Source organism: Vidua chalybeata, chromosome Z, assembly GCF_026979565.1.
Source record: "Vidua chalybeata isolate OUT-0048 chromosome Z, bVidCha1 merged haplotype, whole genome shotgun sequence".
Lineage (NCBI taxonomy): Eukaryota > Metazoa > Chordata > Aves > Passeriformes > Viduidae > Vidua > Vidua chalybeata.
This window is the reverse complement of record NC_071570.1, coordinates 53,566,222-53,582,118: the sequence shown is the minus strand read 5'-3', so window position 1 is coordinate 53,582,118 and position 15,897 is coordinate 53,566,222. Positions and strand designations below refer to the sequence as shown.

The following is a 15,897-nucleotide window of genomic DNA, read 5'->3' as shown; positions in this document are numbered from 1 at the left end:
ATTCTACATTCTGCTTGCAGATGCAAAAGTCATTGGGAAGAAATCTACATTTCAATATATTTATGTTATTAATTTTAAATAATTATTTTACAGTTCTTCATTTAGGATTTGTTTTTCTTCATTCAGTACTAAAAATAATTTGTTCTATGGATCACTGCACAAAGAAGACACCATCTCCAAAACAACTGCCATCTGCCACTGTGAGAGAAGCCTCACTCTCTTCAGGGGTGATCAGCTTCATTACTACTAGGACAATTTGAATAAATTTTTAAAAAAGACATATTTTCCAAAGAAACTGGCAATATTATTGCAGGGGAGACAGGAATTAAAGGAAGAAACACTGAATCTGAGGCTAAATAAGATGACCTAACTCATTCATTCTGCCAAAGGGGCACAACAGTGAGTCTAAAAGAGGAAATTGTTTTTAGGAAATGATGGGTACCAATACATCATATACACAAGAATCTGTCTTCCCAGTTCCACCTCTAGTGTTTACTTATTACATAAATACTTCAGGTATGGGAGAAAACTTGAATGCTGGGTTTTTTAAATACTGATTACATTTTTATTTACATGACAGTGGGTGAGTACACATCAGCACCAGAGGAATAATGAAGCCCCTGTAAGTGTTTTTACTATCTTGGAAATATAGTTTAACCCAGAATTTCATTCAAGTGTATGTTAAAAACAACTACAAATATAAAAATATAAAATCCAAGTATTTTCCTAAAGCACGACTACTAAAATCAGAGAAAGTATATAGTGCAGAAAAAAAAAGCAGAATGGAGTTAAAAGTACTTGCATATTTAAAAATATTAATAAGCATAGTTATGCGCTAAGTCCAAGTGTTTAGAGGCATTTGGTCTTTTTCAAATGTCTCTGTAATATATCCTGGCAAGTAAAATTTTGAGGGGGCAGCAATAAAGAAGGTATGTACTTGATATCTTTTCCTCTTGAAGGCCTGAAGTGGGTTTCTGGCTAAACCATATAGCAGATGAAGTCTTCAAACTGCTTCAAAGATCATCTTAAAATATCTTTAAGTAGGGCAGTTTTCAACACCAAGTTAAATAAACATAGGCACAAGTTTCTTTACAGGTATTTACTTGTATTTCTTAATAGGTAAAATACTATTTTACTTGATCACTACTAATTATGAGTGCACCTGTTTCCTCAGAGAAAAGAATTCTCTCAGCCTACCTCTTAGTACACAAAGTTCTTTTTGCTGCCCAATAATTATTTGAATGTAACAACTTCATCAAATCTGTCTGGTTTACAGCAGCTCTCAGGTAAAAGATGCTCTGTTCTCAAAGCAACTTGCTTTTTTAATATCTCTGGAAACCAAATACATCAAACATGTTTGCACTGATTGCAGTCAACCCCCTTATCATCCGCAATTTAAAAATAAAATTGCTGTTCAAAATGTTTCAAAAAGCTTTATTTTCACAACCCTTATGCTCAATGGGACATACTAGAGCAGCAAAAATTCTGGTGTCCAGCAGTTAACATAGGATGTTCCCACCCACAAGATACATACAAAAGCCACCGGTGAAATGCAAGGACTATTAATTTTGGTTTAGCTGACATCCCTGATCACAAACTGTATATAAAAACACCCTGTCACCTCTTTTCCTTCCCAGTGCCAAATAGCGGGGGAGAAGAATGGCCTGCCAGCTGACAGCCACACTGTTATATTACTCATCTGACTCCAATGCATCCCATTCTGTAGCTGGGAGGTAGACAAATGTCTATTCATGTACAGCTGCTCATAAAGAGAACCAAACATTTTCCTATCTGACAACTGAATCCGAAAATCAGACTGGCCATGTGTAGTCTTATATCAGTATCTTTTCAAACCATTGTGCCATTAAGCTGTCTTAAAACGGTACTGAAACTGAACTGAAAATACATCAGGTCTAGCACTTCTCTATCATACCAAATGAAGTTTAAATTATTCTAAACTATCATACTGCAAAAATTACAACAGAATGCAAATTACTGGCTTTTACCATGAAGCCTAATCCTGAATAAGGGCAAAAGAATGGAGTGGTCCTAGTGCGAACCCACTTTACCCATGACACCATTCAGATAAGGATCATATTACATAGCAGCTGCCATAGGGTACCTTTTCATTTATACTTGAATTTGGATGGACAAGAATTTCTGCTCTAGCAGTCCAATTCTTATGTAGTGCCCAGCAAAAATTAATGGGTAGGAAACTATGAAGGAATTTACAAAAAAAGAACCCACTACAATCTGGCTATAGTAGTGCATCGTCAAAACTGAATTTTATTGCTACTGCAGAGAAATGGCCAAGGCGAAATGGGTTAAGAGAACTTTAGCTTATTCATAAATCAGTGTCTGTTCAAGAGTTTTCAAATCCTCCTGAAAAAATATTTTAATGATAACAAAGCTGTTGAGGATCAAATTGTTAACACATAGTAAGGATGCTCTAAACTAAAATGCTCTAAAGATCCCACTAATTTAGATACTCCCAAATACAGATCCACTTCTGAAGTCAATTGTGCATGACTGGTGTAAAAGCGATAACTAGTACTGGTATTAGAAACACAGTGAGAATACTTTTGACGAAAATGTCATTAAACTTAGATGCTATCAGTGAATTCTCAGGTTCATTATTTCTGATATTTTTTTAAATATGTTTAGGTAGGAGCTAATTTATTTTGTGCTGTCAAGCCACACCTGGACATTCAGTCTTTCTCTAGGTTCCCAGACTGAATTCAGATTTCTTATGCATGTGGATTTTATTTGTATTTATTTATTTATATTGTGGATGCAATGGTACAGACTGAATCAAAGCTACTGTGCCATTTTTATTTTTAATTAAAAATGTGCCTTATTCTGCGGCTGTGACAGATTGTATTCTTAAAAGCTACTGACAGCTATTAATAACTGTCACAAAACAAGAAATACCATTCACCAATTAGAATGAATCTTTGTTTTGCTAAGTGACTGAATATGAAGCATTGCTTCATAATGCATTACTCTAGTGAAAAACCATAAGAGGTCAGTTATAGGGCAGGTGCAAATGATTGTGTATACCTGTAGTAATGCTACAGAACTTGCAGAACTATGAAAGAGGGAATAAAACTTTTAATAGGAATAAAATGCTTCATAAAGAATAGTATCTCATTAGAACATATTGCGGAGCACTGCATTCATTTTATATTGCAGGTTTTGGGACATCTGCTAAAGTAGGCATATATATATATATATATATATATATATATATAACTTGGAAGTTATAGGCATAGATGAATGGCAATTACAATGTCTTATTTACATGACAAATGACTGATCTGAGCTTAAGACTACAAGATAGGCAAGCCTGAGCTTCAAGTTTAGCTATGAAGCCATCCCCAGATTTTTTCCACAGCACTTGAACTCTAAATCTCAGTGGTCCCTTTCACAAAAATATCCTTTATGTGACAAAAAAATAAGTGAGGAATTGTCCAGGTAATTGCTTTTTACAATGAAATACTTTTACAATATAAATACTTGTTAGAAAACCTTTTCCTTCAGCCTATCTTACACCTTCTCATTGAACCACAGAACTGATGTATAACTGCTTATGGAAGACACACAGTTACATAATTTTTTACAGAATACAGACAAAGGTTACAAAGCTCTTTATACACAGGTGAAAATAAAATCTGTAGATATGAGCCCACACATATTTACTTCTCAATTATTTTTTATTTCAAATATACCCTTTTACAAGCAGGGGTTTTGAAGACGAACTATACTTAAGGAGTTACACTATACAGCCTCTTAACTCTCTGTTTTTGACCCTCATGGTTCCTGCAGCCTTCAGTAATTTTGTGATTGCATTCAATTAGAATTCCATAAACGCTTCTGTTGGTCAGTCATATAACAGAGAACCCAGCTCTTCCCTATACATCAAGATAACCCTATAATTCTAGTATAGATAAAATTTTAGAAGCTGCCACTTTGACACAAGGTTTTGTTTTAATATGTTTCTGTAGGGAAAAAAAAAAAACCACAAACTCAGATTAAGAGCAGGACTTTAAAATATAAAGTTATTTGAGGCTTAGCTTACCCTTTTGCTTTACTTTATATGGAACACATAAGAGTGCTTCCATCCATCATGAAAAGATTTAGAATTTCCTCAAAAGAAATTTAATTCCAAAAGATCGGGCTGTCTCCAACAAAATGAAAGAGATAAGGAAGCACTTTAGAAGATAGAGACATTGCTCTTCAGAACCCAATTCTCTCACTCCTTCATGGAATATATCATACTCATGCTCTTCTATAAAATGTCAGTATAAAACTATGCCTATTAATGACTGATTTCACAGAGGTGAAGGGCACAATTGCAGGGACTGTTCAAACGGGAAGAAGTGAATGAATCAGTAAATTACAAATGTGTGATACTCTGCAATTATGAAAATATTTATGCATGATATTAACTAAAGACATTTGTTTGCAAAAGTCTGTGTTCAGACACACTAGTTTAAAATATAAGATGTTCATATTTGACTGTTGCTTTTACAGAAGAATTATTTCTAAGCTGTAAAGCATGTTCTTATGACAGTTTCTTCTGATCATCTGAGAGACAGGAAGGAATCTCTTAATGTGGCTTTCATTAAAACAATGGGACAAGGTCAATTTACACAACTGAATCAAGAATACATCGCAATATTTCTCTATGAAGAATAATCACACTAAGGGATCTATATCTTCAAATATCTAAATTAACTGGATGTTTAGAGCATTTCAATTTAGAGCACTTAGTATGTGTTAAGGATTTGATCTGTATTTCTCATATCACTTTTACTGAACAAAAGTTTTCCCATTAACATTTTTCAATGTAATGTCATTTAAGTTATTAAATTTAAAAAAAGGCATGAGAAAAATTCAATTCTATTTGTGTGAGTGTGTTACTATGATATGCAACTTTTCTCTTTTCCATAGAAAAAAGCTGTGAAAACTTCCTCACAAAATTCCTGAACACTTTATAAATTTTTTAATTAAATTTCTTACAGTGATCAATATTTCCAGCTTACCTGAATGCTAGTTACAAGATCAGTTACAGCCTCTTCTCTTAGTGGTAATTTACACCTTAAAAGGAGCTTCATAGGCTCAGAGCAATATTTATTTTGTCCTCTACTAAGTGAAAGTGACAACTTTCATCATCAATGGTGAAAACAGCTGATTGAAAGAGAACCTTTTAATTCTCCAGAGTCCTAAAAAGCAGCAATTCCCATTCTGATCTTCACTCAAAATAGATGTCAAATACATCTCAAATCAAACTCAAAGCCCAAGATACTACATTTAGTAGATCACACATAAATCAGAATCAAAACCAAACAAGCATTTATGTACACTCGTCAGTTCTGGCACACTTTCACTTAAAGTCAGGCAAAAAAGAGCTGTAGTCAAGTACCTGATAGAATTTCCTAATCTGAGGGTCCCACAGCTGAATGATCTGGCACGTACAATAGTTTCACATTAAGATGGGTATGCAGAATGCCTCTAACACTGCAGATAAGAGCATCTGCTCATTTCAGCTAAGCTACACAATTTATACAAATCCAGAATCTGATCTCTGGTTCCAAATGTTCTCTATGCTCTCTCTCCTCCAACAGCGGCAAAGACATACCTTCTCACACCTCATAATGCATTGTTATATCTTGAAAAAACTTCTAACAGCCTCATTAAAAATGGTTGGAACAATACCACACATAAATAGATAACTCTAGGTATGGCTGGACCAATCACTCAGTGTACTGACCACCACATACCACCTCCTTCTATGATCTAATGAAGCCTGTTGGAAATAGAGGCATAATATATGTTTAACCTTATCGCCCATTCCAAGGCTGATCACCATTAAAGGATTTTCAAGCTGCCTTCCATGTCATATGTGTTCCAGTGCTGCATTCCAGAGACAATGGGCACCTGCAATGTTTTGTACATCAACAGGATGTAAGAAACAGTACATCAACAGGATGTACAGTGTTAACTTGACAGATATGCTGTTAAATTTGTCAAATATGGTGTCCTTGGGTTCCTGTGTGATTTTCTGCTGTTCATTACAGAAGTGAAATATATATTAATTGGTAAAGGGGAATTTTTGAATCTGCACATGAAGTTCCTGCATCCTGATCAACTGCCACACAATGAGTTTGTTGTTGCTTGACTCAAAATCTATCAGAATAATTAGAAAAAAAAATCACTAATTCTCAAGAGACCTCAGATCAGGCTAAGTAACACTCTTAAGTTTATTTCTTGATTTGCAGCATTTTTCATCAGACTTGCTCTCTGTGCTCTTAGTCTAACTCATTAATTTCTTAAGATGAAGATTTACAGTCTATGTGAGCAATCCCTGATGCTGTCTAAGCAAAGACAACTTGAACTGCACACAAAGTCAAAAGATTGCCAGCAAGACAATGAAATGCACACATACCACCCCAGTGAAGGTAAAACAGTGACATGGATAGAAACAAATAAATAACAAATAAATAAAAAATAAATAAGTTGGTCTGTAGAATAAGCATTACTTCTTATGACAAGAAACTGTAAGGGAGCTTAACTGTTCACAAGCGCACAATTATTACCTCAAAACTTTCCACTGATGCCAGTAAGATAATGAAACTCCCATAAACTGTGTTTATTATCATCATGCATTATGGGATGTATTTGCATAATAAACATGTATTATGTATTTATTACCATTCTTTTCTGTTACCTGATACTGCTTGTTCCATTTTTTCAAGTTTTCAGGCACAGGGAAAAAAAGATTCTTGATTCTTCAGCAAGACATTTGGGCTCTCAGCTGTGGTAATTTTATAGAAAGTTAATGACGACTGAAAACGTTCCACTCCAAATCTATCAGTAGCATGTTATTTTCCCACCACTTCAGACCATTGGGACTGATGTTGCTTTTTCCCTGAAACCCTGTGAGGCTCTGCTATGCAAGCAATAACTTAACTTTAACCTTGGAGTTTGCAAGCCTTTCCACAGGCGTTCTATCAAAGTATGAACTAGCAATACATTTAAAAAATGGTTAAAAACCTCAGTTGATACACACACACACACAAAAGATTTCTATTTGCTTTAACAAATACCAACAAATTTTATGTTTCTGCATGAGTGACAGCTTCTGTATCGGGAAAATAAAAAGAAGCCCATATGCTGTCTGAGACAGCACAGGTTAGCAATACTCAGGTTACTATTATTCAGGACAGGCAGTATGTTTATTTACAGAGAAGGTACACTAAGCAGTCCAGCATTAAAGAAGAGTTCCAGTGGATATATTCTTAAGCTGACCACCATCTCTCAAGAAATACTCGGCTGTGGTGGAATGCCCAACGAAAGACATTAAAGACCTCTAAATGGCAGTCAGAGACTTTTGATTTAATCCTTTTGCTCTTAGCAATACAAGAAAGAATCAGTACGAGTTCAGGGGTGCATAGTTAAAAAGCATTTCTATCTCTAACCATACTAGAGATAGACAGAGAGATCCATTATCAAATAAAATTAGAAAAACTGCAGCTTTACCATGTAAACTGCCATTCAAAACTTTCTTAAATTCTATTATATTTATAGATAGAGAATTTCCACTAGAGAAATGTGGAAGGGAACAGTAAGTTCTAAAGAATACAATTTTGTTACATATTGCCTCTGCTTTAATTATGTAAAATAGTATTAAGTAACAAACTGTTTATGTATGAAGTGGATAATTAATACATAAAAAAATATTATGATAATTGAGTAATGCTGTCTTTTTAGCTCTTCCCTCCTTCACCTCTTTAAATTCTCAGCCAGAGTAACAGTCAGAGAAATACCTGCTCTAGGCTGGGATAATGATGAATTACATTTTCCCCATTGATCTTTCAAACTCAAAGCACTTGTTCTGAAGAACTGAATCAACAACCATACAGACCTGTAGAGAAAGCAATGCATATTTCATTATCTCCCAAGTGTAATGTTTTTAACAGCATTGCAGGCATGACAAAAATGGAACAAAAAGTGAACACACACTTGGGAGTTATCAAGACCCTCAACTCCAGTTCTAACTTTTGTTCATTAGGATTTTTTCTAGAAGGGGGAAGGATGTGAAGCAAACTTGCTCACAATTTTTATCCTCTTTTCTGGAAATTATAAAGTAAGCTATGAATTAACAGTTGAACCCAACTGTTATCAACTGACTTTCATTGTATTCTTAACACTAACTCACATTTACTGAAATTCATAACAGCTTACATTTTTACTCCTGGAGTCTGGCTAATACAGTGCCATCACTGAAAACATATTTGTGGAAAACCTTTAAACAGTTCCATTATTTCACAAAGACTACTCAGCATCCCTACAGTTAGCCTTGTCTAAACACCGCAGTTACCACGCTTCTGGAGACTTTGGTCTGCCAGATGCAGAGCTAAGTGTAAGTTCTTGAGAAGCCCCGGACAAAGCCCGGCGGGATGCGCCGCCCGAGCCGGGAGCTCCGCGTGGAGCTGTCTGCGGTGCTGAACCGGCGGCTGCGACACCGCCCCAGCAGCACCCGAAGTGCTCCAGCTCCCCGCCGCACATCCACCACGGTCTGACCGCGGGAAAAGACGAAAACTCAGTTGTCTGGCGCTGCTGTATCACTTCTCGGCTTGGGAAGAATCTTGGCAAACCTTTACAAACTTCCCTCCCTTAAAATAAGCAGCAAGTCTGGAGCAGGCAAACGCTAGAGACTGGTTTAACTGGCTGACTTTCCAAAACAAAACATACAAGCAATATCACGTCAAGAGAAGACTAAAGCTACCTGCTGTGCTGCTAGGCACTGTCCCATGGACATCCTTGTGGCATGCTGTTTGATCTTCCTACCAATAAATCAAGGTCAAAGGCTACTAAAAATAATGAAAAAGCTGACTTCCATTTGCCAGCATTCTAGGTCCCCAGGAGATTCTCATTCAGTATTCATCCTGCACTCAGTAACAATTACTAAACTGTCAGCTCCTTATCTCCCAACATTTTTTTGCCTCATGCTTTGTAGAAAAATCTACTTATGCTTAGGTTGGTTTGCTCCCACCAGAGTATGAAAGACACCACAGCCGCAAGCTGAATACAGCCACCTTCTTCTGTTCTATGGAACAAATTTTCCTCTCTCAATGAATTCCTGCTTATTTACATTATAACAAATATTTAGGTATGTTTCAGATAATAATCAGAAAAGAATGTCTTCTGTTGCTGGACAGACAAATAGCTGGTGCAAAAAGTCCTCCATCCTCCAACAACCAACCATCTATGGGCTCTGTTCTACAGACCTTATTCATTCTTCTGCACAGGGCAGAATGTATGCTTGAATTAATGACATGTTTGCCTTCAGAAAACAGTGTGCTTTAAAGGTTATTTAAAAAACTTACATTATCAGGCTTACACAGTATCTTCTTTTGACTGGAGAACATTATGTACATTATGTGTTTAGCCAATGGATTTTAAAGATACCTTTTTTCCCCCAGGTGTCTAGTGCAACATAATTTTTATTACCATAAATTGACATAGCCTTTGCATTGCACTCCTATCATCATATTTTTTAGAAGTCAAGCGTGTGCAGAAAAAACGTACTATGCTTAAATTCAAAAGTGAGCAGATATCTATTAGCTATGGAGGGTATTACATCCTTTACTTCTAATAAACTCCTTGAAACAGAGAACTTCTTTTCATTTTTGATGTGAATGACAGAACCCCTTGAAGCTGCAGCTCCTCCAGGCACTGTCATGACTACTGCAGTTTCTGGTGTCTCTCATTCTGAAACATGGGGTATTGCTGTTTTACAGGCAGGTATACTTGTGCTCTGTCTGGCAGTACTGAAAACGACATTAACTGGGATTAAGCCATATGATTGCACAACTCCTGCCACGGAGTTATATATATCTGGGGAAGTTCTTTAAAACAATCAGTTAAAAAAACAACCAAACTGGAATGACTATTTTTAAAAAATATTTCTTTTCTGATCCATAAGGGATCTGATTCCTAAGACAATGAAAATTTTTAAATCTTGACCTGAAAAAACCCAACAAACAATAGAGTAGCTACTCAGTATAAGCTGGGGTACCTGCATGGACCTACAACTATTTCATTTTCATTCAACTATTTCATTCAATTATTTATCTTCCATAAAACTCTTAATTTAAAGTTTCTGAAAAATGCATAGAATATTTCAAACATTTAGAGAGGGCTTGTTTTAAGCTTTGCTGCTCATGCCTGAAGAAACATTTGTGGGAAGATACACCAGATAAGGCTCCAACACTGCAGGAGTGCTACTTATTTATTTTTATACTGATAAAGAAACATGTTCATTAGTACTCCTGTAGTTTATAAACTTGCTCTCCAGAACACTTGTTTATTCAATACAATATCATTAAACAGCTTTCAATATCTTTGACAATAATGCAGAAAAACTGTGTTCTGAGCCAGGAAAAGAAGTTTTGCATGTGCAAAGACTGTACAACAGGATTCAGTTTGGCAAGAAGTCTTCACTGATATAATACTTTTCAAACACTACTCTAAGAAGGAGACTATGTACCATTTCATATTGAAACTACATGCATGCATTTGCACAGAAGAATTGTACTATATAATGCTTAATTTTTTATTTTTTATTTAACTGACTGGTACCGGTGGAAAAGTCTTCATTGCCCTTGAAACTTGACATTTCAGTCTTCAGCTGAAGGAGTCTCTAATCCGAAAAATCAAAAGCACTATATCTATGAGCAAAGTTTTTTCCCATTCAAAACTTTGAATTCTGTCTGTTGTACAGTCTGGTTGAGCTGAAATGCTACATTTTAATTTCTTGGTCAAAAAAAATGCAACTGAAATTAGGACTAAGTCACCTGGACAGAAGCCGCAACAGTATCTGTGAGATTTATTCTATAGCTTTGACCATTATGTTCCTCTTACCTTTAGCCCTATCCTTCCTAACACTTTTCTCTGGTCACATTACTAGACACTACAGGGTTAAATAAAACAAGTCAAATATCAATCTCCCTTCTCCTTTTAAACACTCTCCTAAAGTATACTCCTATTTCAGACACCTCACTGAGGATTACATACCTTGCACAGTGAAGACCATTAACCTTGCCATCAAGAGAAAATGCACAACATTAAATTTAGTCATTGAAAAAGAAAAGACTATTGCTGTACATCTGCTATAGGAGCCAACAGGTACATCATCTAGAAAGCAGGTTATAACCTCAAGGCTAGGCAATCCTATAGCACAACTGCAGGCAACATTCCCCAGCAGGCAGAATTCCCCAGCAGGCAAAGCTTCCTGGCTGCTTTCTGCCTGTCGTTTGGTGCCCGTTTCCAGGGCTGAGGTCCATTCACCAACTTCAGCAGGCTTGCAGAGACCACGTTTGCTTTCTGAAGTGGCAGGATGCGTCCAGTACTTACCAGCACATCTCCCCTGGACAAACTGCCTCGCACCCCCCATCTAAGCCAGCAATGCTCCCTGACCCACAGAAGGAAACATTTACCTGGATTTCTCTTGCGTGGTACACGATGATGAGCCCGAGCAGGATAATCGTGGAGAGGCTAATAAGGCATTTCAGAGCGAGGGAATACAGAGACTCCTGCAAGAGAAAGACACCGCCGTTCCTCAGAGAACCCATGCGCGGGGGCCGCTCCGCCCTACCGCCACCCCGGCCCGAGGAGGCGGCCGGCGGCACCGCGCCACCGGACAGCGGGGACACCACGGGACGGGGACGGGGCGGAGGCCGCGGGCGGCGGGACCGGCTGCCGCCCGAGCTGGTACCTTGGTGTAGGCGCCCCAGGAGAGCTCGGTCTCGATGACCATGACGACGATGCCGAACATGCCGAAGATGAGCGCGTAGTCGCTGAGGCGCTTGCGCTTCTCGAAGAGAGCCCGTCGGTGTCCCAGCTTGTAGCCGATGTTCTGGTTCTTCTTCTTGCTGGACTTGCCCCCGCCGTTGTTGGAGCTTCCCGTGCCGGGGCCGGGGCCGGCGGAGCTGTACAGCGCCAGGTTGTTGGAGTTGTTATGTTCGGGCTTGGAGACCACGATCTCCGGGGCGGCGGAGCTGCCGGCGGCGGGGGCAGAGCCGGCGGCGGCGGGGCTGGCGAGGGGCGCCTGGAGCGGCTGCGACTCGGAGTCCAGATCGTGCAGGTTCCTGCGGGACGAGCTCAGGTTGCTGAGCGGCCGCATGACGCCGCCGTTGTACCTGCAGCTGCTCATGGCTATTTCGGTGAAGGGGTTGCTCTCCCGGCGCTGCTGCTGCTGGTGATGGTGGTGATGATGGTGATGGTGATGATGATGGTGAGTGCTGCTGCTGCTGACACTGCTGCTGGGACTGGCTGCCTGCTGCTGCTGCAGGCTATGGCACTGGTGGTACTGGGAATATTGGTGAGGCTGTCTGGACGCGCCAGCATGGCTGGACGGGGTGAACTCGCTGACGTTCAGCTGGCTGCCGTGCCGGGAGGAGGCGGCGGAAGACAGCGGCGAGGAGTGCGTCCGAAAGGCGCCCGAAAGCGGCGAGGAGGCGCGGAGCAGCAGGGGCAGGTTATCCCCCGCGGCTGCCGCAGCAGCCCCGTAGTAGGCGCAGTTGTTGCACTGGAGGCACGGGCTCTGCTGCTGCTGCTGCTGTTGCTGCTGCTGCTGGAGGAGGCTCTGCTTGTCCTGGCCGTGCTGCTGGCAGTGCTGCGGCGCCGGCGGGCGCTGCTGCTGCTGCTGTTGCTGTTGCTGCTGCTGCTGTTGCTGCTCGGGGCCGAACCCCGCCGGGAAGTGGCGCGGCGGGTCCATGCCGGGGCCGTTAAAGCCGTAGGAGGACCGGGCGGTGGTGCACCCTGCGCAATGCGTGACGGTCGGCAGGGGAGCGTCCTGCTGCCGCCACGACGGGCCCATCCCGGCTCCCGTAGAATCCAGCCGCCGCGTCCGATTGGTCGGGTGCACCAAAACAACGGGCATCACGTCACCTGGCGGGGGCGGAGCGGCCGCGCCGTCAGCGGGGGGCGCGGGGTCCCCGCCCGCGGGGATCCCGCCTCCCGCCCCCCGCAGGTGAGGGCTGCCCTCGCCCCCCCCCACCGCTCCGCCCGCGCCGCGGAAACCCGGGGCTTCCCGGGGGCGGGGAGCGCGCTCGCTCTCGGGATCTCCCCCGCCTGTCGGCTGAGGGGCTCCGCCGCGGCCCTCCCCGGCGGCTCTCCCCGACTCCCTACTCACATCTGCGCCGTCTCCGGAACATGGGCGCCGCGTCGCGCTCCGGAGCTGTCCAGCAGCGCCGCCGCCGCCGTCGCCCTGCAAAACACAGCGTCGGGCTCGCTCCCCGCTCGCCGCCCCGGGCCGCAGAGAGCTGGAAGGGGCCGCGGCGCGGAGCGGGGAGCCCTCTCCGGCACATCACGGGCCTGTCACGAAGGACGGGTGGGGGAACGCACGGCTTCTCCCGGCTGCTCCTTCGTCCCTCAGCCGGAGGAGGGAGAGGCGCAGCCGGGGCGTGAGGCCAGCGACAGCCGGGGGTGGTTCGGGGGCTGGAGACCTGTTCCGCCGAGTCGGCAGGAGCTGTACTTTGAAACGGGGCCGGTGTCACTGAGTAGCTCCCCTCCGCCTCCGGCTCCCTGCCACGCACTGCCTGCACAGTCCTGCCATTTTGCCTTTTCCCCTTTCTTTGCCTCCCAAGCCCACACTGAGTTATCCGCGCTGGCAGCTCCATTAGGCAAAGCAATGTCTGCACCAGGTAAAGTCTCCTTTCTGCATTTATTTAAGGAAAGATTATTTAAGGAAAGAATGATGAAAATGAGAAGTGATTTACCTTGTTATGTCTGTGTCATTCCTGTCAACTGTCAGCTAGGCAAGACTATAAGAGGGGGTTTCTTTTTTTTTTATAATTTTTTTCCCAGTCAGTATTTGATAGCATGGAAGATTCCCTTGCATCTTTAATTTCTCAGCAATGTTGAAGACAAAATCCACCAAGTCTTTCTAGGATAAAAGCCTGCATCCTTGTAATTTCTGTGTCTCCTGTGACATTCAATTTCCTTTGAAGCCCTTAGATGAGTTGTAGGTTAGAAAGATGAGTGAGGCAGTGTCATTAACACAGTTTTTAAAAATGCTCTGTTATAAAATTTTAAAGTTAATTCCTAATCAAGATGTAGCTTTTAAAGCAAGTACACTTATCATCCACACAATGAAACAACCCTCACTAATGTAGTAAATATAATGGGTTACAATATAGATAAATTATTTAGAGATAGACCAAAATTTAGTTATGTTTACATAGCATGTTATTTTGAAAAAACACTCATAAGTGGGAATATATATGATATACAAAATCATGATGCCTTGTGATAAATAAAAATTTGTTTTACAACCAAGTTTTGAATAAAAATCCACACACCCTTCATTACACAAATGATAAAATACTTTAGTTTACAAGTTACATGGAAGTGTATCTGGATGCTCAATATTGCACTAATTTCCCTGAACACCAATGGCCAAGATAAAAGGTGCTTTTATTCTTAAGAATGAACAGGCTGTTTATCACAGCTTCAGATATTCAATTTTCTTTGAAAAAAAACATGATGCTGTAATTCTGTCTTACTTGTCCTATTTTGCCTGTGTTTTGAAACACACACGAATCTCAGAAATCCCAGGGAACCTGTGCTTCTACTATTCTGTAAATAAAAGTCTTGATGAAGCATGCTTTCAAAATACATGTTTTTTGAACTAATTAAAATTATATAGGCAAGGTTTTATCTTTCCTTTTCTGTTCATGCTGTGTCCTTAATTTTGCTTAAAGGTACTTTCTTTTAAGCTTTCATTTTACCAGGAGATAAATTCTCATGACCTGGTTTACCTTGAAAAGTCTTTTAAGAAATTTGTAAATCTCCATGTTTTATTTAGAAGTCACCAAGGCTCTGTCCTGTAACTTCATCTACTTTGATAATGGAAGCTTATATCAGAATTGTAAAGAAGAAGAAAAAAATCTTTTTAAGGTCTTGTTATACTAAAACATCTGATATCTTTGTGCTATGTGGGGAAATTATTGCTTTACTTTTCTAATTCATATACAGAAATCACAAGTCCCAAATGTTATACCTCTGCTTCTGCTGTCCTGTTTATTGTTGAAATGCAAGGACAGTGCTATTACAAACTTTTAGAGATTTAGTCTACCTTCTTGGTTGTTTCATTGTATGAATAAAAAAAATGAATATTCCCACGTCTAACACAAGGGGTCATACTCATCACACAGCTTACTAGAAAACTGATAAACCAGGTTTTCACTTTAGTTTCATTGTGCAGTCTGGGATATTTTATAACAATTTCAAGGTATAAACTAAGAATTGTAGAGAGTTTGCATTTTCAGAGCTACATAAACCTTCCCTTCTGTGACATGATTAATGAGAAAGAACAGAAATTAGCTATTTGTTCTATCTTACATTGCTAAACAATTTTGAAGTTCATTTTCAAGTGTATTTGTTTTCCGAAAAAAATCTATTCATCATGCGAACTTAATTGTTACATTCTTTCGTACCTCACATTATTTAGTGTGGCAGCTCAGAACTGCTCAATCATGCTAATGTGGTAACAGTGAACACCTACAAAAGAAACATCTGTTTGGGATAAAGCTTTGGGGTTTTTCCTAACTTTTCATTATATACTGGGTGGAACTGCTCTTACTGATTGTCATAAGGCCTGTATCTGCTGTGCCAAAAATGTTGAATTTACACAATTATGTCTACAAGCATTTGCATGCATGCCTTAATATAAAGTAAGAGAGAAACAGTTGCTGCAGATCTCACTTGATAATTATGATTAATGGAGATATTAAAAAAACAGATTTTTTTTTTCCTAACCTCGCTAATTGCAAGAACAAGATAAATACTGCTGAGCAATATTGAGCTAAACTGTATTAACAACAGGAC

General features: G+C 40.3%; 1 protein-coding gene across 5 annotated transcripts in view; it reads right to left on the bottom strand.

The window, feature by feature from the left end:
- The window catches only part of KCNN2 (potassium calcium-activated channel subfamily N member 2), a 68,856-nt gene extending 55,907 nt beyond the window's left edge, over positions 1-12,949 (bottom strand). For 4 of the 5 annotated variants that reach the window (XR_008428749.1, XM_053932663.1, XM_053932664.1 and 1 more), the window contains exons 1-2: positions 11,783-12,949; positions 11,505-11,600 (exon numbers count right to left, since the gene is read on the bottom strand). Coding sequence is in view for 3 of the 5 variants with exons in the window: in XM_053932663.1 (XP_053788638.1) it covers positions 11,505-11,600; positions 11,783-12,949 (1,263 nt within the window). In the remaining 2 variants the exon portion in view is untranslated. Of the gene's footprint in view, positions 1-11,504; positions 11,601-11,782 lie in introns of those variants that run through there. The other variant, XM_053932666.1, reaches the window with a different exon arrangement.
- Between the last annotated feature and the right edge of the window lie 2,948 nt (positions 12,950-15,897).